General features: G+C 41.3%; 2 protein-coding genes across 2 annotated transcripts in view; one reads left to right on the top strand and one right to left on the bottom strand.

Moving 5' to 3' along the window:
* Positions 1-4,612, top strand: part of LOC5499407 (cytochrome c oxidase assembly factor 6 homolog) — a 10,462-nt gene extending 5,850 nt beyond the window's left edge. Inside the window, exon 2 of the mRNA XM_048730558.1 lies at positions 4,137-4,612. Within this exon, the coding sequence (XP_048586515.1) occupies positions 4,137-4,226 (90 nt within the window). The 3' untranslated portion in view covers positions 4,227-4,612. The remainder of the gene's footprint in view (positions 1-4,136) is intronic.
* Positions 4,539-25,076, bottom strand: LOC5511961 (dynein regulatory complex subunit 7). Its single transcript, XM_001632241.3, has 16 exons — positions 24,882-25,076; positions 23,073-23,238; positions 18,718-18,843; positions 17,999-18,193; positions 13,279-13,437; positions 12,913-13,131; positions 12,409-12,598; positions 10,893-11,021; positions 10,575-10,703; positions 10,323-10,386; positions 9,995-10,151; positions 6,653-6,868; positions 6,279-6,389; positions 5,888-5,998; positions 5,326-5,520; positions 4,539-4,953 (listed from the first exon to the last, which is right to left on the bottom strand). The coding sequence occupies exons 1-16, from the start codon at positions 24,944-24,946 to the stop codon at positions 4,732-4,734; spliced, it is 2,454 nt and encodes an 817-aa protein (XP_001632291.2). The 5' UTR covers positions 24,947-25,076; the 3' UTR covers positions 4,539-4,731.
* Positions 25,077-25,097: the final 21 nt, after the last annotated feature.

The raw sequence follows: 25,097 nt of genomic DNA, 5'->3' as shown, positions 1-25,097 counted from the left end.
TTTCATCAGCAGGGGTGTTTCATGGGGTGTGTTTCATCAGCAGGGGTGTTTCATGGGGTGTGTTTTATCAGGAGGGGTGTTTCATGGGCTTTGTTTCATCAGCAGGGGTGTTTCATGGAGTGTGTTTCATCAGGAGGGGTGTTTCATGGAGTGTGTTTTATTAGGAGGTGTGTTTCATGAGGTGTGTTTCATCAGCAGGGGTGTTTCATGGAGTGTGTCTCATCAGGAGGGGTGTTTCATGGAGTGTTTCATCAGCAGGGGTGTTTCATGGAGTGTTTTATTAGGAGGGGTGTTTCATGAGGTGTGTTTCATCAGCAGGGGTGTTTCATGGAGTGTGTTTCATCAGGAGGGGTGTTTCATGGAGTGTGTTTCATCAGGAGGGGTGTTTCATGAGGTGTGTTTCATCAGGAGGGGTGTTACATGGGGTGTGTTTCATCAGCAGGGGTGTTTCATGGAGTGTGTTTCATCAGGAGGGGTGTTTCATGGAGTGTGTTTCATCAGCAGGGGTGTTTCATGGGGTGTGTTTTATTAGGAGGGGTGTTTCATGGGGTGTGTTTTATCAGGAGGGGTGTTTCATGAGGTGTGTTTCATCAGGAGGGGTGTTACATGGAGAGTCTTTTATCAAGAGGGGTGTTTCATGGAGTGTGTTTTATCAGGATGGGTGTTTCATGGGGTGTGTTTCATCAGGAGGGGTGTTTCATGGGGTGTGTTTTATCAGGGGTGTTTCATGGGGTGTGATTTATCAGGGGTGTTTAATGGGGTGTGATTTATCAGGAGGGATGTTTCATGGAGTGTTTCATCAGCAGGGGTGTTTCATGGGGTGTGTTTCATCAGCAGGGGTGTTTCATGGGGTGTGTTTTATCAGGAGGGGTGTTTCATGGGCTTTGTTTCATCAGCAGGGGTGTTTCATGGAGTGTGTTTCATCAGGAGGGGTGTTTCATGGAGTGTGTTTTATTAGGAGGGGTGTTTCATCAGCAGGGGTGTTTCATGGAGTGTGTTTCATCAGGAGGGGTGTTTCATGAAGTGTTTTATCAGGAGGGGTGTTTCATGGGGTGTGTTTTATCAGGAGGGGTGTTTCATGGGGTGTGTTTTATCAGGAGGGGTGTTTCATGGGCTTTGTTTCATCAGCAGGGGTGTTTCATGGGGTGTGTTTTATTAGGAGGGGTGTTTCATGGGGTGTGTTTTATTAGGAGGGGTGTTTCATGAGGTGTGTTTCATCAGCAGGGGTGTTTCATGGAGTGTGTTTCATCAGGAGGGGTGTTTCATGGAGTGTGTTTCATCAGCAGGGGTGTTTCATGGGGTGTGTTTTATTAGGAGGGGTGTTTCATGGAGTGTGTTTTATTAGGAGGGGTGTTTCATGAGGTGTGTTTCATCAGGAGGGGTGTTACATGGAGAGTCTTTTATCAAGGAGGTGTTTCATGGAGTGTGTTTTATCAGCAGGGGTGTTTCATGGGGTGTGTTTTATTAGGAGGGGTGTTTCATGGGGTGTGTTTTATTAGGAGGGATGTTTCATGGAGTGTTTTATCAGGAGGGGTGTTTCATGAGGTGTGTTTCATCAGCAGGGGTGTTTCATGGGGTGTGTTTCATCAGGAGGGGTGTTTCATGGAGTGTGTTTCATCAGGAGGGGTGTTTCATGGAGTGTGTTTCATCAGCAGGGGTGTTTCATGGGGTGTGTTTTATTAGGAGGGGTGTTTCATGGGGTGTGTTTTATCAGGAGGGGTGTTTCATGAGGTGTGTTTCATCAGGAGGGGTGTTACATGGAGAGTCTTTTATCAAGAGGGGTGTTTCATGGAGTGTGTTTTATCAGGATGGGTGTTTCATGGGGTGTGTTTCATCAGGAGGGGTGTTTCATGGGGTGTGTTTTATCAGGGGTGTTTCATGGGGTGTGATTTATCAGGGGTGTTTAATGGGGTGTGATTTATCAGGAGGGGAGTTTCATGGAGTGTGTTTCATCAGCAGGGGTGTTTCATGGGGTGTGTTTTATCAGGAGGGGTGTTTCATGGGGTGTGTTTTATTAGGAGGGGTGTTTCATGAGGTGTGTTTCATCAGCAGGGGTGTTTCATGGAGTGTGTTTCATCAGGAGGGGTGTTTCATGAAGTGTGTTTCATCAGCAGGGGTGTTTCATGGGGTGTGTTTTATTAGGAGGGGTGTTTCATGGAGTGTGTTTTATTAGGAGGGGTGTTTCATGAGGTGTGTTTCATCAGGAGGGGTGTTACATGGAGTCTTTTATCAAGAGGGGTGTTTCATGGAGTGTGTTTCATCAGCAGGGGTGTTTCATGGGGTGTGTTTTATTAGGAGGGGTGTTTCATGGGGTGTGTTTTATTAGGAGGGATGTTTCATGGTGTGTTTTATCAGGAGGGGTGTTTCATGAGGTGTGTTTCATCAGCAGGGGTGTTTCATGGAGTGTTTCATCAGCAGGGGTGTTACATGGAGAGTCTTTTATCAAGAGGGGTGTTTCATGGAGTGTGTTTTATCAGGATGGGTGTTTCATGGGGTGTGTTTTACCAGGAGGGGTGTTTCATGGTGGTGGGTTTTATCTGGAGGGATGTTTCATGGAGTGTTTCATCAGGAGGGGTGTTTCATGGGGGTGGGTTTCATCAGCAGGGGTGTTTCATGGGGTGTGTTTCATCAGGAGGGATGTTTCATGGAGTGTTTTATCAGGAGGGGTGTTTGATGGGGTGTGTTTCATCAGGAGGGATGTTTCATGGAGTGTTTTATCAGGAGGGGTGTTTCATGGGGTGTGATTTATCAGGGGTGTTTCATGGGGTGTGATTTATCAGGAGGGATGTTTCATGGAGTGTTTCATCAGGAGGGGTGTTTAATGGAGTGTGTTTCATCAGGAGGGGTGTTTAATGGAGTGTGTTTTATCAGGAGGGGTGTTTCATGGGGTGTGATTTATCAGGAGGGATGTTTCATGGAGTGTTTCATCAGGAGGGGTGTTTGATGGAGTGTGTTTCATCAGGAGGGGTGTTTAATGGAGTGTGTTTTATCAGGAGGGGTGTTTCATGGGGTGTGTTTTATCAGGAGGGGTGTTTCATGGGGTGTGTTTTATCAGGAGGGGTGTTTCATGAGGTGTGTTTCATCAGGAGGGGTGTTACATGGAGAGTCTTTTATCAGGAGGGGTGTTTCATGGAGTGTGTTTCATCAGGATGGGTGTTTCATGGGGTGTGTTTTATCAGGAGGGGTGTGTTTTATCAGGAGGGGTGTGTTTTATCAGGAGGGGTGTTTCATGGGGTGTGTTTTATCAGGAGGGGTGTTTCATGGGGTGTGTTTTATCAGGAGGGGTGTTTCATGGAGTGTTTTATCAGGAGGGGTGTTTCATGGGGTGTGTTTTATCAGGAGGGGTGTGTCATGGGGTGTGTTTTATCAGGAGGGGTGTTTCATGGGGTGTGTTTTATCAGAAGGGGTGTTTCATGGAGTGTTTTATCAGGAGGGGTGTTTCATGGGGTGTGTTTTATCAGGAGGGGTGTTTCATGGGGTGTGTTTTATCAGGAGGGGTGTTTCATGGGGTGTGTTTTATCAGGAGGGGTGTTTCATGGGGTGTGTTTTATCAGGAGGGGTGTTTCATGGGGTGTGTTTTATCAGGAGGGGTGTGTCATGGGGTGTGTTTTATCAGGAGGGGTGTTTCATGGAGTGTGTTTTATCAGGAGGGGTGTTTCATGGGGTGTGTTTTATCAGGAGGGGTGTTTCATGGGGTGTGTTTTATCAGGAGGGGTGTTTCATGGAGTGTTTTATCAGGAGGGGTGTTTCATGGGGTGTGTTTTATCAGGAGGGGTGTGTTTTATCAGGAGGGGTGTGTTTTATCAGGTGGGGTGTTTCATGGGGTGTGTTTTATCAGGAGGGGTGTTTCATGGGGTGTGTTTCATCAGGAGGGGTGTTATGCACGGTGACCCCTATGTTTTCACACAACTTTTGCGGCAGCTGGGTAGTTCTACAAGGCCCATATGATTTTGGGAAAATAAAAACACCCCCCAATTAGGGGCCACCAACCTTAAAAGAGAAATAAGTTTCACAACATTGTGGCAGACAGGATTTTGTGAAGTATTCATCTTGGTTTTCACAAGACCTGTCTGTTCATCCAACTCAATCTGTTTGTCTGTGTACCTTGCTGAGACCTTTTTTTTTGTCGTTTGTAGGTGAAGTATTTTGCAAGGAAAAAAGCATATGATACTTACAAGGCCAAGTTGAACACAGAGGGTTTCAAGCTTGAAGACGAAGCTAAATAGGGATTTTTTCAATGGCACAATGCTTTCATGCATGTATATGCATGGCATGGAAAAAGGTCCCAAAATACAATTTCTTTGCCTACCCCTTTTAGGACATCACCCCTTCCAACAGCATTTGTGGAAAAAATAATTTGTATCTCAAGTATAACTCTTCTAAGGTTCAAGCCTACATCAGATAGAGACAAGAAATGATGAAAGTTTGCAAGAGTACATGGTCAAATGATAATGATGATTCGAGCTCATTTATCGACTCTCATCTCTGGTTGCTCTAGGCTTTTACACCAAGAAAAAAAAATTTATTAAGACAACTCGTTGGTAGAACATGGCAGATTTTTATAAAAGTGTAAATGGAAAAAGATGGTAATAATAAAAGTTACACTATACCAGTCTCTTGCTCATTGGCAAAATACTTACAGATGGGTAAAATTTCAACCATTTACAATATAAAAGATACTAAGTAAAGAAGGCATTCCTACAAAGCCGATGTAGGAAATCTAAGCAACATCTAAAAGTACTCTGCTAATCTTGGGTCCGTCCTGAGTTTCTGTTCCAGCTGCATGTACTTGGTGGGGGCGAGTTCCTTGTGTCTGTTGAGTCTCTGTTCAAGGATATGGATCCTGAACATCGCTTCACTGCAGAAGTTCAGGTACTCCTCTTCGTCTTCGTTTGTCATGGAAATCTGGTTTTGCTGATACCAGCTCTGCTTACGCTGTAGCTCTTGTGTCTCCTACATATCAATTATTGACACGTTATGCACAGGTTAGCGTGCCTTGAATCTTTACCTTACCAGTAAGTCAATGCTTCAGACAATATTTTCATAGCGTGCCCATGTTATCTTATAAAACAACACCTTCATGGGGTTGGCACATAAGTAATTTTACCTTTTCAAATATTGCACGGATAAGGTTAACTTGTGAGCCAATTGTGTGCCCGGATAATTTTGGCCTTAAGTAATTTTACCCTTTCAAATCGTGTTTGAATACTGTTGGCGTATGAGTGTTTTTACCATATCTAAGCGCGCCTGGATAATGTTGGTATATAAAATGATTTTACCTTATCTAAGCGTGCCTTGATAACGTTGTCATTTAAGTGATTTTACCTTTTCAAATCGTGCTTGGATGAGGTTTGCCTTATCAATAAGTCGCTGTTTCAAGTCCTGTAGACACTCTTCCTTCAGTTTGTATGCCTCTTGGCGGCTGATCCGAGGTGGGTCACCAATCTGTGCCAGGAAGGGGGCCAGGTAGTCCAGCTCAGTCTCGTGCTTCTTCATCGCTTCCTCTTGCATCTTGCGCTCCTGGGAAAGGATAGTTTAGGAATGAGTAAAACATGTAAAGGATAGTTGTACGCTGCGGGGGAATGGGTAAAACATGTTGTGGTAGAGGATAGTTAACACTCTGTTGGGGAAATGTGTTAAACATTTTGTTTTAATAGTTAAGATGCGGCTGGGGAAGGGGTAAAACATGCTGTGGCCAACAAACAGTATTCCTGGGTAAAATAGATAACATTGCAATTAAATGTACGGTGGTTGGCAGAGCATGTAGAAAGTCGATTTAGCATTATTTTTTGTCTTGTGATCAACGGAGCGAGGAAAACCCTCAATACTTTTGACAATGACGGCAAGGGCCAAAAAGCGCTTAAAGAATTGTAATCTAAATCCGTACCAATTCTTGTCTGTGGAGTTTCGCCTTCTCATTCCTTTCCGTGTCATACACTGACACGGAGAGTTGGGGAGCTGCTTCTTCTTTGATGCGCTGTTGTAAGATCTCTTTTACCTTAAAAGGGAAAAACCTTTGTTAAGATTACACAGGTTCTTTTTTTTCCTTAGAAGGGAAGACTTTGTTAAGTATAAACTTTTTCATCTACGAAGGCTATGAGCGCAGGAACGACCTAAAATTAAAAGCCTGGAAAGTCTTCTTTTAAAATGAAATCTTTTTTTAAAGTCTTCTTTTAAAATTAAGTCTTCTTTTAAAGTCTTCTTTTAAAATTAAGTCTTCTTTTAAAATCAAGTCTTCTTTTAAAGTCTTCTTTTAAAATTAAAAGCCTGGAGCTCACCTCTTCTTCTGAGAGCCTGACGCGCTGAATGCACTTTTCCTCTGCTTCCACCAACGACACCAGCATGTCGTAGACATGAAGATTTTTGGGTGGCTTGACCAGGGGGTCCACCTTATCAATAGGCCAAAGCAATAAAATATTAGCAACAGTAACCAGGGGTCCACCTATTCAACAGGCCAAAGCAATCAAAATATTAGCAAAAGTGCGCATGTGCGTTCCATGGAAAATGCTATTGTGATACGCCACTAGCGATAAGATTCCCTATGGCTACTACATCAATGAACACGTCAACGAATTGTCAATAAAATCAAGTCAGGCACAAAACCCACGTGGTCGACTTAGCCAGGTTAATAATCATCCCTTGTGCCGCTCACCTGGAAGGAAGTTGTCATATCTGGGGTCATGGTGAGCACTCCGCCCTTCTCAGAAGTATGTGGCGGTCGGGCGAACTCGCGCGTAGACGCGGTCACCCTGTTGTCTTCCAGGTGAAAGGTAAGGTTGATGCGCTCATCCATTAGAAGGAACACACGTTCAGCCACGTCTTCATTCGCGGGCTTACTCGCATTACGGTGGAATCGCTCAACGATTTTCTACATTAACAAGATAAATGAGATGTCCAATTCACACAGTTATAGTAGCGGAGCCAGCGCGGAGCTCCATAGGTATAGAAATGTTATAAGCTATGCGACTTGGTTTTGTGGTTATCGCGCGGTTACCTTGTGGTGTCACAAATCAGCCAGCCAGTAATCCAGCCGCGCAACTCTCAGCCCCCTCTCGGTCTTACGCTTTTATGTGTTTTTAGTTCAAAGTTCGTATGTTCACAGAAAAAAAGGCAGTATTTAATGAGAAAATATGCGGATTCAAATGGACTGAAGTCTTTTAGGAACCGTTTTGTCTGAAGTACGAGTCGATAGTAAAATCTACCTGAGTGTTCGTGAATCCAGCTTGTCGCAACAGCTAAAAAGAGGACTATAGAGGAGGACTATAGAGGCTCTACACTACCATTGTATATTCATTGACGTCTATATTTATGTAAAAATCATTCACTTGTGTCGACGAGTTCCTTGCTAGCAGAAATTCGACAACTTCACAGTTTACAACAAAAGCGAACACAACCACAACAGAAAGCGAAAAAAAAAACTGCCAAGGTGAGTTTTAGACGACGATTTGTATTGAGAATATAAAAGTTATTTTTCTTTTATTGTTGTGCTTTTATAATGCTAGTTATTTCGTTTTTTTTCCAAAACCAATCGCTTAGACTAAAACACTGTACCAGCTTTAGTTTGACGTCAAGATGCCATATCAAAGTCATCTACCCTTGTTTTGATTGGCTTAAATACCATCTTCTTGAATTCCGATTGGCTTATAATTTTAACTTACACTTAAATGGTTTTTATTCAACCGAAAATCGCCATGAAAATGGTAAATACGTAAATACTTAAAAGTTTTTTAAATTCAGGCGTATATTCCTCACGGTAAGTAAGAATTTAACGACAGAAATACGTAGTAGTCTAGTTACTGTATCAATGCCAATTAGCTTGTTGGATTTATACATTTGTTTCTAGAGTTTGCTTTGAGAATTCGTGGTCTAATCAAACATGTTGAGCATACTTTATTGACTGTGATGAGATATTTAATAAAGGCTGACAAATATCATCCTGTCATATATTGCTAAAGAAGACCTTTCTTGTCTTTATATTCTGTGTATTTAGTCTTTTCAAAGTATAGCAACATTTTTTCAACATTATCATAACTACATTAACTCTACAATTACAAAATAATTTTCTCTTCGAAAAAAAATACAACCCCTATTACCTATATTGTTCTTGCTTTTATATTGTCTGCATCTTGCATACTTTCTAATGTGTTTATTTAATTTTATTCAAATAGTTGTGAAAAATTAGTAAGGTTATTAACCCATTGACTCCTGGCTTTTTTGGAGCTGAATTTACAAAAAAAACAGACTGAAAACAGATACCTCCCCCCCTATTCTGAGCTTTATACAGCCTGTCAAAGTCAAACACAGCTGCACCTAGTCAGCGGTATCCAAGCTTTCCAACAGTGCTTTGCGGTCCCCACTTTTAATCCCTCGTCGTTGTGTTGAAGCCAACACAAGTTGATGGTTGCTTGTATTTTTCATAAAAAATACAGCTATGAGCATATTAGGAGAGTGTCTCAGGACATCATGAAGTCTTTTGGGGCATAACTGGGTGCTTTGCTTATGGATATTTGCAAGCAAAGGTGGATTCATGATGATTTTTTCTTGTTTGGCTTTGCCCGGATGAGAAAATAATTTTCTAATGAATCACCACAGCTCTCCTAAATGCTGTCTTTTTTGAAACCAAATTGATTCAAAAATTGTTTACACTGCTATTCTGGGTCTGTATGACCTGGAATTGATTTGTTTGGCTTCGGGGTGAAAAGACTTATAAAAAAACATCTGACTTTGGGGAGAGGAGTGTTGACTGGCCCTCCCCTCGTGAATTTTTCCCTGGATCGACCAGAATGCTTTGCAATACGTAAAGATATTTTCGTGGTTGTACAATCCTTCAAGGAATGGACATTGTGTTTTTAGGCCAAGAAAATGTACCTGGAGGATCAGAATAAAGGTATCTATTTGTGTCTTGAGCTGTGTTTGCTGATCTCTCTCCCTTGTGTGGTATTTTGAGCGTTTTATTGAGAGGGGTGATTCTGCTTTTCTCTCCTTGTTCGATTTGAGATTTGTCAAATAACCTGTGCTATTATTTGGCTTAAGAGTAGATGCCAACACCTTGGTTGGATGCATATCTGCAAGACCATTTATCCCTTAGACTGATGCCTGAGTATCTTCATCTTGTTGTGTTTATTTTGAATTTATGATTTTTTTGGGTTGTGGGTACTTCCCAAAGCCGGTACAGGCCGGTTGAGGGGTCAATGTGTTAATGGCATGATAAAAATATTGTTTTGAAAGAAAAAAAATTAATTGTTTTCACTTTTATTTAGGTAAAATCAACCAAAGACTACCTAAGGGCCATGATTGATTCTAAAGGCTGGAAGGCATAATAATAGGCAAATGTCTTAAGATAATATAGTAGGGGATTTCTTACTTATTTATACAACAGTATAAGTGTAATAATGGGTTTTTTTTCAGAGCCAGATACTTGCTCTCAATGATAAATCTTGTAAAGAAAACATTTAGCTATCAACCTAAAGATAATGGGGAAAGGGGAAATGTTAGGGTGTTGTTGTATTACTGTTAATTTTTTTTTATCAAAGATATACTCCCATTTCTTCCTTTTTTCTCTCTGCTGACTATTTTTGTATGCAATTGATATTATTTGCTGTTTCCCCTCTGCACCCTAAATAAATTAAAATACCAAGATGGGTCTTGCATTGAGTGGACTTACCTCAATGGGTCTGACATTGGGTGGACTTACCACAATGGGTCTGACATTGGGTGGACTTACCACAATGGGTCTGACATTGGGTGGACTTACCAAGATGGGTCTGACATTGAGTGGACTTACCAAGATGGGTCTGACATTGGGTGGACTTACCATGATGGGTCTGACATTGGGTGGACTTACCACGATGGGTCTGACATTGGGTGGACTTACCACGATGGGTCTGACATTGGGTGGACTTACCACAATGGGTCTGACATTGAGTGGACTTACCACAATGGGTCTGACATTGGGTGGACTTACCACGATGGGTCTGACATTGAGTGGACTTACCATGATGGGTCTGACATTGTTGTCTTGCGGCCCAAACTTCTTGACCCGCTTGCCAAAAGTAACGTGACAGTAGTACAGGTAGTCGTCTCTGTCTACATAAGTCTCAATCATTTCCTCGGGCGTCTCTTCTCTCTTTACCAAACCATCGATACGCGCGCTGAAGATATAGACCAGACTCAATATGTGTACTACAGATATAGATCAAACCATCGATATGTACACTATAAATATCATCTAAGACTATACAAGACAAAAGACAATACCAAGACAATACGTGCCACAGGTAAATCAAAGTGTGATACTATTATAAACATTAAGTGTAGCTCACCTTGCGTAGAACGTCATTGTTCGTTCTGTTTCGGGCCCTGGACTGTTAGCTTTATAAGTGTGTTCTGTTGAAAAGAAATTATTAGTAAACGATTATAACTTTAAAGATGTAAGCAGTCAAGCGATCCATTCCACCACCCCCCTTGCCACCACCAACACCCCATCATGTACATAATAATTCAATTAATAATTTACTACATGTATACTGCGCAATTATCAAATTCAATTGCGCATAATGTTCAATTGTACATACCATGTAGGCAGTCCAACCGCCCAGGTGCGAAGATCTCCACGTTGATTCCCGTGGTTAGGTCATACACACGCGATTCAAGCTTGTCATTGCGATGTTCGAATACCTCTCTTTTTTCAAGCAGATCTTTCACTGAAACAACCAAAGTTTAGGTCAGGAGACCAGGCCCAACAAAGCAGCCATGTCAATAGAATAGTCCTTTAGTGCACTGAATCACAGAAAATGAGCACTTGTCAAGTTATTAGCTAAAAAGCCTGAGGCTAAAGAACCACGCCCAGAGAAAGAAGTGATCGTAGGTCGGGTCAGGTGATCATCGCTTACGTTCATAATCACTGGTGTTGGAAAGGCGTGAGATAAGTCCATCCTTCAAGAGATACTCGGCGAATTTCTCTAGCTTGGCTTTCTTGTACAGTTTGATCTTCTTCCCGTACGGACAGCGCGTCTGGAAATCTAGATAATGGGCAAGAAGAATTAGAACTACGGGCAGCACGCCATAGTGCCATTTCTATAGGGAGTACCCAGGAAGGGGAAGATAAAACTCACTGTTTATTTAGATGACATCCCATACCTTTCAGTGCCATTTCTATAGGGAGTACCCAGGAAGGCGGAAGATAAAACTCACTGTTTATTTAGATGACATCCCATACCTTTCAGTGCCACTTCTATAGGGAGTACCCAGGAAGGCGGAAGATAAAACTCACTGTTTATTTAGATGACATCCCATACCTTTCAGTGCCATTTCTATAGGGAGTACCCAGGAAGGCGGAAGATAAAACTCACTGTTTATTTAGATGACATCCCATACCTTTCAGTGCCATTTCTATAGGGAGTACCCAGGAAGGCGGAAGATAAAACTCACTGTTTATTTAGATGACATCCCATACCTTTCAGTGCCATTTCTATAGGGAGTACCCAGGAAGGCGGAAGATAAAACTCACTGTTTATTTAGATGACATCCCATACCTTTCAGTGCCATTTCTATAGGGAGTACCCAGGAAGGCGGAAGATAAAACTCACTGTTTATTTAGATGACATCCCATACCTTTCAGTGCCACTTCTATAGGGAGTACCCAGGAAGGGGAAGATAAAACTCACTGTTTATTTAGATGACATCCCATACCTTTCAGTGCCACTTCTATAGGGAGTACCCAGGAAGGCGGAAGATAAAACTCACTGTTTATTTAGATGACATCCCATACCTTTCAGTGCCACTTCTATAGGGAGTACCCAGGAAGGCGGAAGATAAAACTCACTGTTTATTTAGATGACATCCCATACCTTTCAGTGCCATTTCTATAGGGAGTACCCAGGAAGGCGGAAGATAAAACTCACTGTTTATTTAGATGACATCCCATACCTTTCAGTGCCATTTCTATAGGGAGTACCCAGGAAGGCGGAAGGTCCAAAGTCACTGTTTATTTAGATGACATCACATACCTTTCAGTACCATTTCTATAGGGAGTACCCAGAAAGGCGAAAGGTCCAAAGTCACGGTTTATTTAGATGACATCACATACCTTTCAGTACCATTTCTATAGGGAGTACCCAGAAAGGCGAAAGGTCCAAAGTCACGGTTTATTTAGATGACATCACATACCTTTCAGTGCCATTTCTATAGGGAGTACCCAGGAAGGCGGAAGGTCCAAAGTCACTGTTTATTTAGATGACATCACATACCTTTCAGTACCATTTCTATAGGGAGTACCCAGAAAGGCGAAAGGTCCAAAGTCACGGTTTATTTAGATGACATCACATACCTTTCAGTGCCATTTCTATAGGGAGTACCCAGGAAGGCGGAAGGTCCAAAGTCACTGTTTATTTAGATGACATCACATACCTTTCAGTGACATTTCTATAGGGAGTACCCAGGAAGGCGGAAGGTCAAAGTCTGAAGTCTCATCCTCATTCTCGTCATCGTCGAAGTCAAGTGGTTCATCCTCCATCGTGGGAATGCTCAAGAGCGGTTTTTCGGTTCCTGGGAACATGAACTCCCACTTGGATGCATCCCCAAGATCATACACCAGGTCCTGCGGTACGTAACGCAATCATCAGTTGCGGTACGTAACGTAACCATCAGTTATCATACATCAAGTAACGCAATTATCAGTGACCATACACCAAGTAACACAATTATTAGAGATCAGTTATCATACACCAAGTAACGCAATTATCAGTGATCATATACCAAGTAACACAATCATTAGAGATCAGAGATCATACACCAAGTAACACAATCATCAGAGATCATACACCAAGTAATGTAATTATTAGAGACAATACCCTACCCTACCAGTCTCCGCAGTCTCCATACTAAGGTGACTTCCTGGAATCTACCACCCACCTGGACACCATTGGAGCAGTCCTGCATGTTGACCCAGTAATTCTTGTCATTCCACACGCTCTCTATACCAAGGTAAGCAGAGTGGTTCAGCTGGTGTGCTGTGCCTGTCAGGGACTCAATGAAGAAGCTCTCTGGGACTTCACGTTTGCCTGAAAGAACCAGAACCCAGCAGTGGACACGGAGGCCGTGAAGCTTGTCTGGCTTGGGCTTCTCAAGCTCCTGCAAGCATCAAAGAATACTATCAGAATTAGGCAGTTTGTAAATACAAGCACTATCAAACCCCTGTGACTCATTCGTCTTAGGGTTAGCTAAGAAAAGTCTTAATCAGTTCAGATTGTAAAGCAATAAGAACATCCTGATCCTCACCGCTATCCTTGTTGCATCCTCCTCTTTGCGTTTTTTCTCCTTTGCCTCCTCCTCAGCCCTCGCTTTTTCCTCTAGCTTGGCCTCAAACCTGCTTCTCAGGTCTTTGGGGGGTTTAACAGAATATTTCTTCATTTCTTTTTTCTCTTCTGATTTTGTTACCTTTGAAAGTAAATTATTTTAAAACGTTAAAAATATTAAAAACATTAAACGGTAATAATTTACAATGTTCTTCATTAATGCTTCTAAGCATACACATTTAAATTGACCATTTTGACTTGGAAAATCCATTATCAATCCCAGATTACGCACAGCCAAACAAAGCAAGATATCCTAATTTTACATGAAAAAAGCTGTATAACAGCCTTTAAAGAAGGCTAATCATGCTGAATGCCGAGTCACACAAAGCACCGGCTAATTAAAGCGAGTTACCAAGAGATTCTCAATCAGCTATCATCAATAGCGTACCAGACTTCATTCGTAGTTTGTTATTTTGAAGTTTCCTTGCCAATAAACCGTTGTATTTTCAAATATAAACAATAACACGGAGTGGTTGATTGGCAATCTTTAAGCAAGCAATTAAGTAATGCACATCTGAGATTAAAATCACAGACACCAAGAAGGGAATGGCCTAGGTAACGGCCAATAACTGTCCATGAAGTTCTAATGGCATTTAAAACCCAAGAATGCAAAATCACTAGAGGTCTTATCACTAGAGGTCAATTTATTCTACAGTACGAACATGCAACCTAGGGCTTTACACTAGGCACCTCCCGCACCAAACCTTTTTTTTCTAAATACCCCACAGCTCTCCGCTGGGCCCCTCGAGTCATTTAACCTTTTTCTTCCTGGCTTACTCATGATGTTCCGGACCCTCAGCTCAACAACTTTACGATATTCCGCAACGATCGCGTGTACAGTACAGGGGGTGGAGTTGCTGTATACGTGAACAGTGTGATCCCATGTAAAGAAGTAAACGCCCCGGAGCTTGTTGATTGTGTTTCAGAGTTACTTTGGTTGCAGTTAAGACCCGTGCGCCTCCCTAGATCAGTCTCAAGCATCTTGCTTGGAGTTATCTACCATCCTCCTTGAGCTTCCAATGATGATAACACCAAGCTTTACGAGCACATACAAAGTGTAGTGGACCCTTATATGTCTAAACATCCCGACTGCCTGGTGTGGGTCGTGGGTGATTTTAACCCCACCTCCACCAAGATCTCGCCGTCCGTGTTTAAGCGCTCTTGCGGTCTGAGTCAAATTGTTGATGTACTGACTAGAGACACTGGTATATTGGACCGGTGCCTAACTAACCAGCCCAAACTGCCTGATAAGCCTGTCCAACTCCCGAAATTGGGGAACAGCCCACTATTGTATATTAATACGACAAGGACCTCGCAGCAAAACCACCCAAGAAAACCATCGAGCGCCGCGATATGCGTGATAGCCGAATAAGGGAGTTTGGGAGATGGCTAACTGCTCACTCCTGGGATGAATTATTCCTCATGACCTCGTGTAAGGAGAAATTCGAGCTCTTTCACAGTACTCTGACGGAAGCATTCAATAATTACTTTCCTACCAATACTATCCACGCATCTCTCTCGGATAAACCCTGGATGACACATCAGATTAAACACGCTATTTCTAAAAAGCACTTTACTAACCAGCCTTCCACTTGTGGCGTAATAAAGTTCAACGGCTAATTAAATATTGTAAGCGCACCTTCTATGAGAGAAAGGTTGAGGCCCTCAAAGAGTATAACATCAGTCGTTGGTGGAAGGAGGTTAAAGCTTTATCTGGTGGCTCCTGTCGTAACGTAAAGTGGTACGATCAGCTCCTTGTTACAAGTGATTCCGACCCTATCGAGTCTCTGTGTAACAGGATTAATTCCTTCTTTGTGGGGCTGACCTATGACCTCCCCCCTCTAACTACTCGCGATGTGGCATCCTTTCAAGTCGATGAAGTCCCTGCTAGGTTACTTGCCACCATCCCGGAAGTTGAGCGAGCCCTATCTGCAACCAAGATAAAAAAAAGCACCCGGTCCCGATGGAATTCCTAATACCATCCTTAAGACCTTCGCCTTCGAACTTGCTCCGGTCATATGCGACCTTTACAACAGCTCGCTAACTGATGGCTTCTTCCCATCTCTTCTAAAGTCTGCTATCTCACGTCCTTTTCCCATGTCCAAGCCTGCCAAGACCGTGGAAAACGATATGAGACCTATCTCCCTGACGTCACAAGTCGCCAAGATCATGGAAGGACCAACACTTTCGAGAATGCTCCCCGCTGTCTGATAAAATAGATAGTAAGCAGTTTGCAGTTGCGTCTAAATCTACCGAACAGGCTATTGCCTATATTCTACACCTTATGCTTGAGGCCCTTGATCTCGGCAATTGCTCGGTTAGACTCTTTTTCGCGGATTTCAGAAAAGCATTTGATTTAATTGACCATCACATCTTACTAGATAAGTTAAAATCACTTAATGTTGAAATGGCACTTTTGCGCTGGGTTGCAGCCTTTCTACAAGGGCGTTCGCAGTCTGTTTGCCTCGATGGTAAAACATCTTCCTCGCAACTACTTAACGGGGGAATCCCCCGAAGCACCAGGCTTGGGCCCATTCTCTTCTGGGTAATGGTCAATGACTTGGTCAGGACGTGGCCCCTGCGGGCTAAGTTCGTGGACGATTTGACTGTTCTTGAGGTGGTGCCTAGGAACTCATCATCCCTCCTAGGACACATTTTTAATGACATTCAAGCATATGCGCTAAAGAATAACACGCACCTTAATCCATCAAAGTGCAAAGAAATGTCCGTTAGCTTCTTTAACTATGATAGTTGCAGTTGGCAGCCCATGGCCGTAGGCGGCAATACCATCGATCGGGTGCAGTCGTTCAAGCTGCTTGGCGTTCTCATATCGTGTGACTTGACATGGGTTGCGCACTGCGACTTCATAATTAAGAAGGCTAACAAAAGGCTTTATGCTCTAAGAGTACTTAAGAAATGCGGCCTGGATGCCATAGAGCTGATAACAGTCTACCGGTCACTTATCAGATCGGTTATTGAATATGCATCTGCAGCCTTCGCGAACCTACCAAATTATCTGTCTGACGCCCTAGAGAATGTTCAGAGGCGCGCGCTCAAGATCGCTTTCCCAGGTCGTAGTTATGAGGGCTCACTCACGCTTGCAAACCTTCCAACGTTGTACGAGCGAAGAAATATTGCAAGCCAGCGGTTCGTTTCCAGAATTAAACCAGAGAATCCTCTTTTTCCTATCATTAAAGGGCGTCGCATTACACATGATTCAGGGTATAACCTCAGGTCTAAATGTACATCGTATCAGAGGCCTACTAATACGAGTCGTTTCAACTAGTTCGTTACCGTTAAATATGCTAATTACATTTGATTAATTGTACTTTATTATAGTGCTTACTTGTATCTCTGAGTCACCTGTAATCCAGTCTATATTGCGAAAGGTTAGTAGTAAGACGGGCTGCTACAGCGGACGGCGGACAGGAGGGGTGGTCTATGCGCATGCGTGTGACGTCACAGAGCGCAAGAACCAATCAGAGGTCCTGATTCTGGCGGACAATAGGCGGCGAGACGTTCAGGAATGCGGTAATCAACAGGGGGTGACGCTGGCTAGGGCGGACAATGGGTGCGCAATGGGGCGCGTGGCGGAACGGGACAAACAACCCGGCGGCGGCCAATCATCGCCGCCGATTGTGGCGGACAATGGCTACGAGTACCACCCTTCTGTGGGATGGTGGTGCCTGGTAAGACAAGGGCGTCCCAAAGGTCCTTACTGGCGCTGGCCCAGAGCGCATCGCCTGCGTTAGTGGCATTCTCTTTTGGAGTTTGTTGCATCACCGAAGTGGTCTGGAGTTGACGGTCGTAGGGTGTTGGCTCTCCCAATGGCGGTAGCTGGGTGGTTGGGCTAACGGTCCTCTTTTTTATGCTCTCTTGGCCCCGTGACGTTAGCCGCGTCGCGTGGTTGTGGGGGGAGGCGTTCACCCATTCTTGAGTACCCCACTGCTCAACACTGGGTCCATCTGATACCTTGTCTTTTCCCTTTTCCCTGTGTTCCCCAAGGCTCAACTCTAGGCCCCTCAAGAACCCAATCCTTTTTGCTAAACACACCAAAACTCAACACTGGGCCATTCATGTACCCCATCCATTTCCCTATCACACAGCTCAACACAAGCACCTTTCATACCTCATCATTTTTTCTGAGTACCTTAAGGCTCAACACTGGGCCTCTCACATACTTTAACCTTTTTTTTCCTGAGTACACCAGAGCTCAACACTTGCCCCTCTCATACCTCACCTTTTCCCCTGAGTACCTCAGAGCTCAACACTTGCCCCTCTCATACCTCACCTTTTCTCCTGAGTACCTCAGAGCTCAACACTGGCCCCTCTCATACCTCACCTTTTTTCCTGAGTACCTCAGAGCTCAACGCTGGCCCCTCTCATACCTCACCTTTTTTCCTGAGTACCTTAGAGCTCAACACTGGCCCCTCTCATACCCCACCTTTTTTCCTGATTACCTCAGAGCTCAACACTGGCCCCTCTCATACCTCACCTTTTCTCCTGAGTACCTCAGAGCTCAACACTGGCCCCTCTCATACCTCATCTTTTTTCCCGAGTACCTCAGAGCTCAACACTGGCCCCTCTCATACCTCACCTTTTTTCCTGAGTACCTCAGAGCTCAACGCTGGCCCCTCTCATACCTCATCTTTTTTCCTGAGCAGAGGGCAGACCTCTCTGGACTCATCCATTAGGGTGGTTTCCCTAGTGGCGTATCCACACACACAGTATGCATCATATCCTGAGCCAATCAGAAGAGAGCAAAGCAGAGTACTGAATTCAAAGCAGTTGCCTTGCTGCTTTTTTAGAACAGACGTCGATGAACAGAGCTTGCTAGGCTGAAAGAATAAACATCAAAAATAGAATAAATTAATCTTTTTAATAAACATCAATAATAGAATAAATTAATCTTTTTAATAAACATCAATAATAGAATAAATTAATATTTTTAATAAACATCAATAATAGTATAAATTAATATTTTTAATAAACATCAATAATAATATAAATTAATATTTTTAATAAACATCGGTAATAGTATCAATTAATATTTTTAATAACATCAATAATAGTATAAATTAATACTTTTAATAAACATCAATAATAGTATAAATTAATATTTTTAATAAACATCAATAATAGTTTAAATTATTTTTAATAATATTATAAATTGTTTTTTTTACTCCTATAGTATATGCCCTAAATGTACCCCTCAGTTGTTCTGCTGCATTTTCAGAAAAGACATTGAAATACAGAGCTTCATAGGCTGGAAGAATGCACATCAGTTGGACAAGTATTATAATAAGGTGCATATATAAATTATGATTATAATTATAATAATATTAATATGTCCTTATCTTACCAAATCAATAGGAGGATCAAGTGGTTCAAAAGTCAAGTAATCTGACACAAACTGAGCACAGCCATCATAGTCGTAGATCTCCTTATAAGGTAGTAAGGTGGCCCTGATGTATGTGCAGATGAATTTCTAAGAACAAAGAAGCAGCAAATCAATACATAACAAGTTTTTTTTTTGTCATCATGCTATCACAATTGAAATATATTGTATTATATATTGCAAAGAATTGGGAATATTCAAATCCAACGTCATGACTTTTTTTTAAACATTTCTTTGACATAAATCTAGTGGCATGGTTCTGTAAGAGAACGGGGCTATAATATAAAGTGACATGGATCTGTAAGAGAAAGGGGCTATAATATAAAGTGACATGGATCTGTAAGAGAAAGGGGCTATAATATAAAGTGACATGGATCTGTAAGAGAAAGGGGCTAAATATAAAGTGGCATGGGTCTGTAAGAGAAAGGGGCTATAATATAAAGTGACATGGATCTGTAAGAGAAAGGGGCTATAATATAAAGTGGCATGGGTCTGTAAGAGAAAGGGGCTATAATATAAAGTGGCATGGGTCTGTAAGAGAAAGGGGCTATAATATAAAGTGGCATGGATCTGTTAGAGAAAGGGGCTATAATATAAAGTGGCATGGATCTGTTAGAGAAAGGGGCTATAATATAAAGTGACATGGATCTGTTAGAGAAAGGGGCTATAATATAAAGTGGCATGGATCTCTTAGAGAAAGGGGCTATAATATAAAGTGGCATGGGTCTGTAAGAGAAAGGGGCTATAATATAAAGTGGCATGGGTCTGTAAGAGAAAGGGACTATAATATAAAGTGGCATGGATCTGTTAGAGAAAGGGGCTATAATATAAAGTGGCATGGATCTGTTAGAGAAAGGGGCTATAATATAAAGTGACATGGATCTGTAAGAGAAAGGGGCTATAATATAAAGTGACATGGATCTGTAAGAGAAAGGGGCTATAATATAAAGTGGCATGGATCTGTAAGAGAAAGGGGCTATAATATAAAGTGACATGGATCTGTAGGAGAAAGGGGCTATAATATAAAGTGACATGGATCTGTTAGAGAAAGGGGATATAATATAAAGTAGCATGGATCTGTAAGAGAAAGGGGCTATAATATAAAGTGGCATGGATCTGTAAGAGAAAGGGGCTATAATATAAAGTGGCATGGATCTATTAGAGAAAGGGGCTATAATATAAAGTGGCATGGATCAGTAAGAGAAAGGGGCTATAATATAAAGTGACATGGATCTGTTAGAGAAAGGGGCTATAATATAAAGTGACATGGATCTGTAAGAGAAAGGGGCTATAATATAAAGTGACATGGATCTGTTAGAGAAAGGGGCTATAATATAAAGTGACATGGATCTGTAAGAGAAAGGGGCTAATAATATAAAGTGACATGGATCTGTAAGAGAAAGGGGCTATAATATAAAGTGGCATGGATCTGTAAGAGAAAGGGGCTATAATATAAAGTGACATGGATCTGTAAGAGAAAGGGGCTATAATATAAAGTGACATGGATCTGTTAGAGAAGGGGGCTATAATACAAAGTGGCATGGATCTGTAAGAGAAAGGGGCTATAATATAAAGTGACATGGATCTGTAAGAGAAAGGGGCTATAATATAGTGGCATGGATCTGTAAGAGAAAGGGGCTAAATATAAAGTGACATGGATCTGTAAGAGAAAGGGGCTATAATATAAAGTGGCATGGATCTATAAGAGAAAGGGGCTATAATATAAAGTGGCATGGATCGGTAAGAGAAAGGGGCTATAATATAAAGTGGCATGGATCTGTTAGAGAAAGGGGCTATAATATAAAGTGGCATGGATCTATAAGAGAAAGGGGCTATAATATAAAGTGACATGGATCGGTAAGAGAAAGGGGCTATAATATGAAGTGACATGGATCTGTAAGAGAAAGGGGCTATAATATAAAGTGACATGGATCTGTAAGAGAAAGGGGCTATAATATAAAGTGGCACGGATCTGTAAGAGAAAGGGGCTAAATATAAAGTGGCATGGATCTGTAAGAGAAAGGGGATATAATATAAAGTGACATGGATCTATTAGAGAAAGGGGCTATAATATAAAGTGGCATGGATCTGTAAGAGAAAGGGGCTATAATATAAAGTGACATGGATCTGTAAGAGAAAGGGGCTATAATATAAAGTGACATGGATCTGTAAGAGAAAGGGGCTATAATATAAAGTGACATGGATCTGTAAGAGAAAGGGGCTATAATATAAAGTGGCATGGATCTGTAAGAGAAAGGGGCTATAATATAAAGTGGCATGGGTCTGTAAGAGAAAGGGGCTATAATATAAAGTGACATGGATCTGTTAGAGAAAGGGGCTTATAATATAAAGTGGCATGGATCTGTAAGAGAAAGGGGCTATAATATAAAGTGGCATGGGTCTGTAAGAGAAAGGGGCTATAATATAAAGTGACATGGATCTGTAAGAGAAAGGGGCTAATAATATAAAGTGACATGGATCTGTAAGAGAAAGGGGATATAATATAAAGTGACATGGATCTATTAGAGAAAGGGGCTATAATATAAAGTGGCATGGATCTGTAAGAGAAAGGGGCTATAATATAAAGTGACATGGATCTGTAAGAGAAAGGGGCTATAATATAAAGTGACATGGATCTGTAAGAGAAAGGGGCTATAATATAAAGTGACATGGATCTGTAAGAGAAAGGGGCTATAATATAAAGTGGCATGGATCTGTAAGAGAAAGGGGCTATAATATAAAGTGGCATGGGTCTGTAAGAGAAAGGGGCTATAATATAAAGTGACATGGATCTGTAAGAGAAAGGGGCTATAATATAAAGTGGCATGGATCTGTAAGAGAAAGGGGCTATAATATAAAGTGACATGGATCTGTTAGAGAAAGGGGCTATAATATAAAGTGGCATGGATCTGTAAAGAAAGGGGCTATAATATAAAGTGACATGGGTCTGTAAGAGAAAGGGGCTATAATATAAAGTGACATGGATCTGTTAGAGAAAGGGGCTTATAATATAAAGTGGCATGGATCTGTAAGAGAAAGGGGCTATAATATAAAGTGGCATTGATCGGTAAGAGAAAGGGGCTATAATATAAAGTGACATGGATCTGTTAGAGAAAGGGGCTATAATATAAAGTGACATGGATCTGTAAGAGAAAGGGGCTATAATATAAAGTGACATGGATCTGTAAGAGAAAGGGGCTTATTAAGTGGCATGGATCTGTATCTGCTATTTTTTGTACCATGAAGTGGTTTGGGATCTTCATGGCTTCAGAAGTGGGATAAAGTCCCAAGCAAGGTCCAAAGCTTTCAACTCAATTTACTCAACTTTTCCGCAAAATTCAGAGTGTTCTTTTTAACAGTTTCGACCTCACTCGACAATGGGTAACAGATTAAAGCACCCATAATGGATTGTCTCTCGCCAGAAGATGTTCATAAACGATTTAAGGTCTTTAAGCCATCTTCAACACCTCGTTCTGGACCAAGGCCCAGGATGCCAAATAGTGTTCATATGCTGCTGCCCTATGGACTGGATCACCCCCTTGGAACACAACCTGCCCTCGCCCTTTAAAAATTACTGTTTGGACGTCGACCAAGAACCCTGCTACCCAACAGTAACACATCACTCCAGTCAAAACTGAAACAATTTGTAACAAAAAGATGCGTGGGCCTAATTTAGTTTTATAAAAATCTTTAAAGACAAGTCCTAACTCAACCCCTTACCGTACTATATGTAACCTGAGTATCAGGCTCTCCTGTGTATGTTTCTATCGCCACACCACAGCCTAACTTTTCTGGTGGAATAGTTTTCCAAAATTGCACATAAAAATTTGGCTGAACTTATTGTTGAATTTTGAGGGTAACAAATACAAATTTTGCTTTCATGACAATTAATTCGATGCATTGTTAATATTAAATCATTCTTGTTATCAAATCTGTGGCGAAAAAGTGGTGATTTTTTGCTCATTTCTACTCAAGGTTTAACATGATGGTCCTCCATTAGTATTAACGGTTAATATCTAGTTTTAAAACTACTCCTCCTTATCAGTATTCTAGTTATTCACCTCATTCATATTTAATTAGTTCATATTAAGCCCCACTTTTTCCCTGCTGATACATCAAGCCCTTCCCACTCTTAAAGATTGTAAATTATTTATAGGTATTTTAGTGAAATAAACGACTTGCAAGAACAATGGAAAAGGTGTCAATCATGCAATAAGTTTGGTTACCTCCACACCACACTAATTTACTGGGTCTAGCAGCAAGGGCCTCATCTGCTACTTTTTGTAATCACAGATTGTATTTTATGTTTGGTTACTCACCTCAACACCACACTCGTTTACTGGGTTTAGCAGCAAAGGCCTTCTGTCGCGGTATAGATGGACAAACTGCCGTCTGAAGTTTTCAGCAAATGACAGGACTAGTTTCTCCTGTGGATTATTAGTCTTGTATGACCCAGGAAGAGAGTTTGGGTGTACCTTGGCAGAACTACGATCAGAGAGAACAAGTCATCTAATTAGTACAGGATTATGGCCAGAGAGAACAAGTCATCTAATTAGCACAGGATTATGGCCAGAGAGAACAAGTCAACTAATTAGTACAGGATTATGGCCAGAGAGAACAAGTCATCTAATTAGCACAGGATTATGGCCAGAGAGAACAAGTCATCTAAATAATATAGGATTATGGCAGAGAGAACAAGTCATATTATTAGTACAGGACAATACCAAGAGAGAACAAGTCATCTTATTAGTACAGTATTATGACCAGAGAGGACAAGTCATCTAATTAGCACAGGATTATGGCAGAGAGAACAAGTCATATTATTAGTACAGGACAATACCAAGAGAGAACAAGTCATCTTATTAGTACAGTATTATGACCAGGGAGGATGTCATCTAATTAGCACAGGATTATGGCCAGAGAGAACAAGTCATCTAATTAGCACAGGATTATGGCCAGAGAGAACAAGTCATCTATAATATCTATAGTATTTAGGAAGACAAGAGCATAACGTAACTAAAAAAACAACCAAACAATGTGTGCTTCAGGATCATTGACAAATAAAGATTGATGTCATCGGGAAAGATGTTGGTTTATTCCACGTGATCACTCAAACTCGAAACTATTCTTTGTTTAACACTGATAAGTACTATAACCTGTAATTAAAACTCCATGTTTATAACCATGAAGGGAGAAGTCAAGGAGAATATATGCCGAACACATAGGAAGTATATATTTAGCTGCTATGATTTGCAATAAATTTGGGCAAAATCCACCAACGGCAAAACTTCTACATATTGTTTGTTCCTCTTTGCATTTTCAGGGTTGCATTGAGGCTTACCTTTGAATCAAACCTGCTATTTTTATTCCCTCTTTTATGTGTATGAGTGGCTCAGAGTCTGAAAAACTTTGACTTCCAGGAAAACTAAACCCAAATTCCTTTGTAGTTGTTGTGATTGTTATCAAGCAATGCATGCAAGATTCTCTATAGGCAAGATACTGACATCTACACAAACGCAAAAAGCGAAGATTGTTCTCATCTTGTGTTAAATATACTCATAAAATGCTAAAGGAATTCTGAATTGTTCTTGGATGTCAGTGAATGATTAATACAAGTTTCACAAACCTTTTTACATACTTCAATTTCCCGTGACCTTCGGCTCGAGGTGGTAAAACCGCTTTCATACGACATCGCATAAATGCCAGCATATAGATAAATCTTAGAATTATTTGCCAGGTATTGTTGTAAAACGATATAGTAACAACTATTTAACACTTTGAGCCGCATATATCGACGAGTTAAACGCGATTTTAACAACGATAGAAGAGGTTTCTTGAAAGTTTGGAACAATTTGTAGACTCGATCTGATGTAGACTTGGTTGCTTATGGGCCTTTAAGCTTAACTTGGAAAATTTGCACATTTACACAAAAATGGAAACAGTTTGTTGAATTAAGTTCTCGTTTTAAAAATTCTGATAATGTTACAGTGAAAACAAAGAGCAGGTGCTTATTTTATGCAAAAACAGCATATATAAAGTATTCCATAGCAAAAAAGCACCGTGTAATGTAAGCTAGCATGAATTCAAGTTTTCGGTTCTTCCCGCCATCGCGTTTTCCCCAAACTTACGGCATGTCTGCTACATCTGGTAGCGTAACTTTTATCTTTGCCAGCTCCTTCTGCAAAGACTCCATATTTCTAGGCGGCTTCTTCCAAGATTTGTCCAAACAAGTAGATAAGTAAGTAGAAAATTCCCAAAAATATCTCTACTTTTCTTGTCGTCAGCAACAAATTTTACTTGACAACAGATTAGTGGCCAGGCGATCTTTTTACACGAGCGACCTG

Source organism: Nematostella vectensis, chromosome 7 (assembly GCF_932526225.1).
Source record: "Nematostella vectensis chromosome 7, jaNemVect1.1, whole genome shotgun sequence".
NCBI lineage: Eukaryota > Metazoa > Cnidaria > Anthozoa > Actiniaria > Edwardsiidae > Nematostella > Nematostella vectensis.
This window is presented reverse-complemented; position numbering and strand designations above follow the sequence as displayed.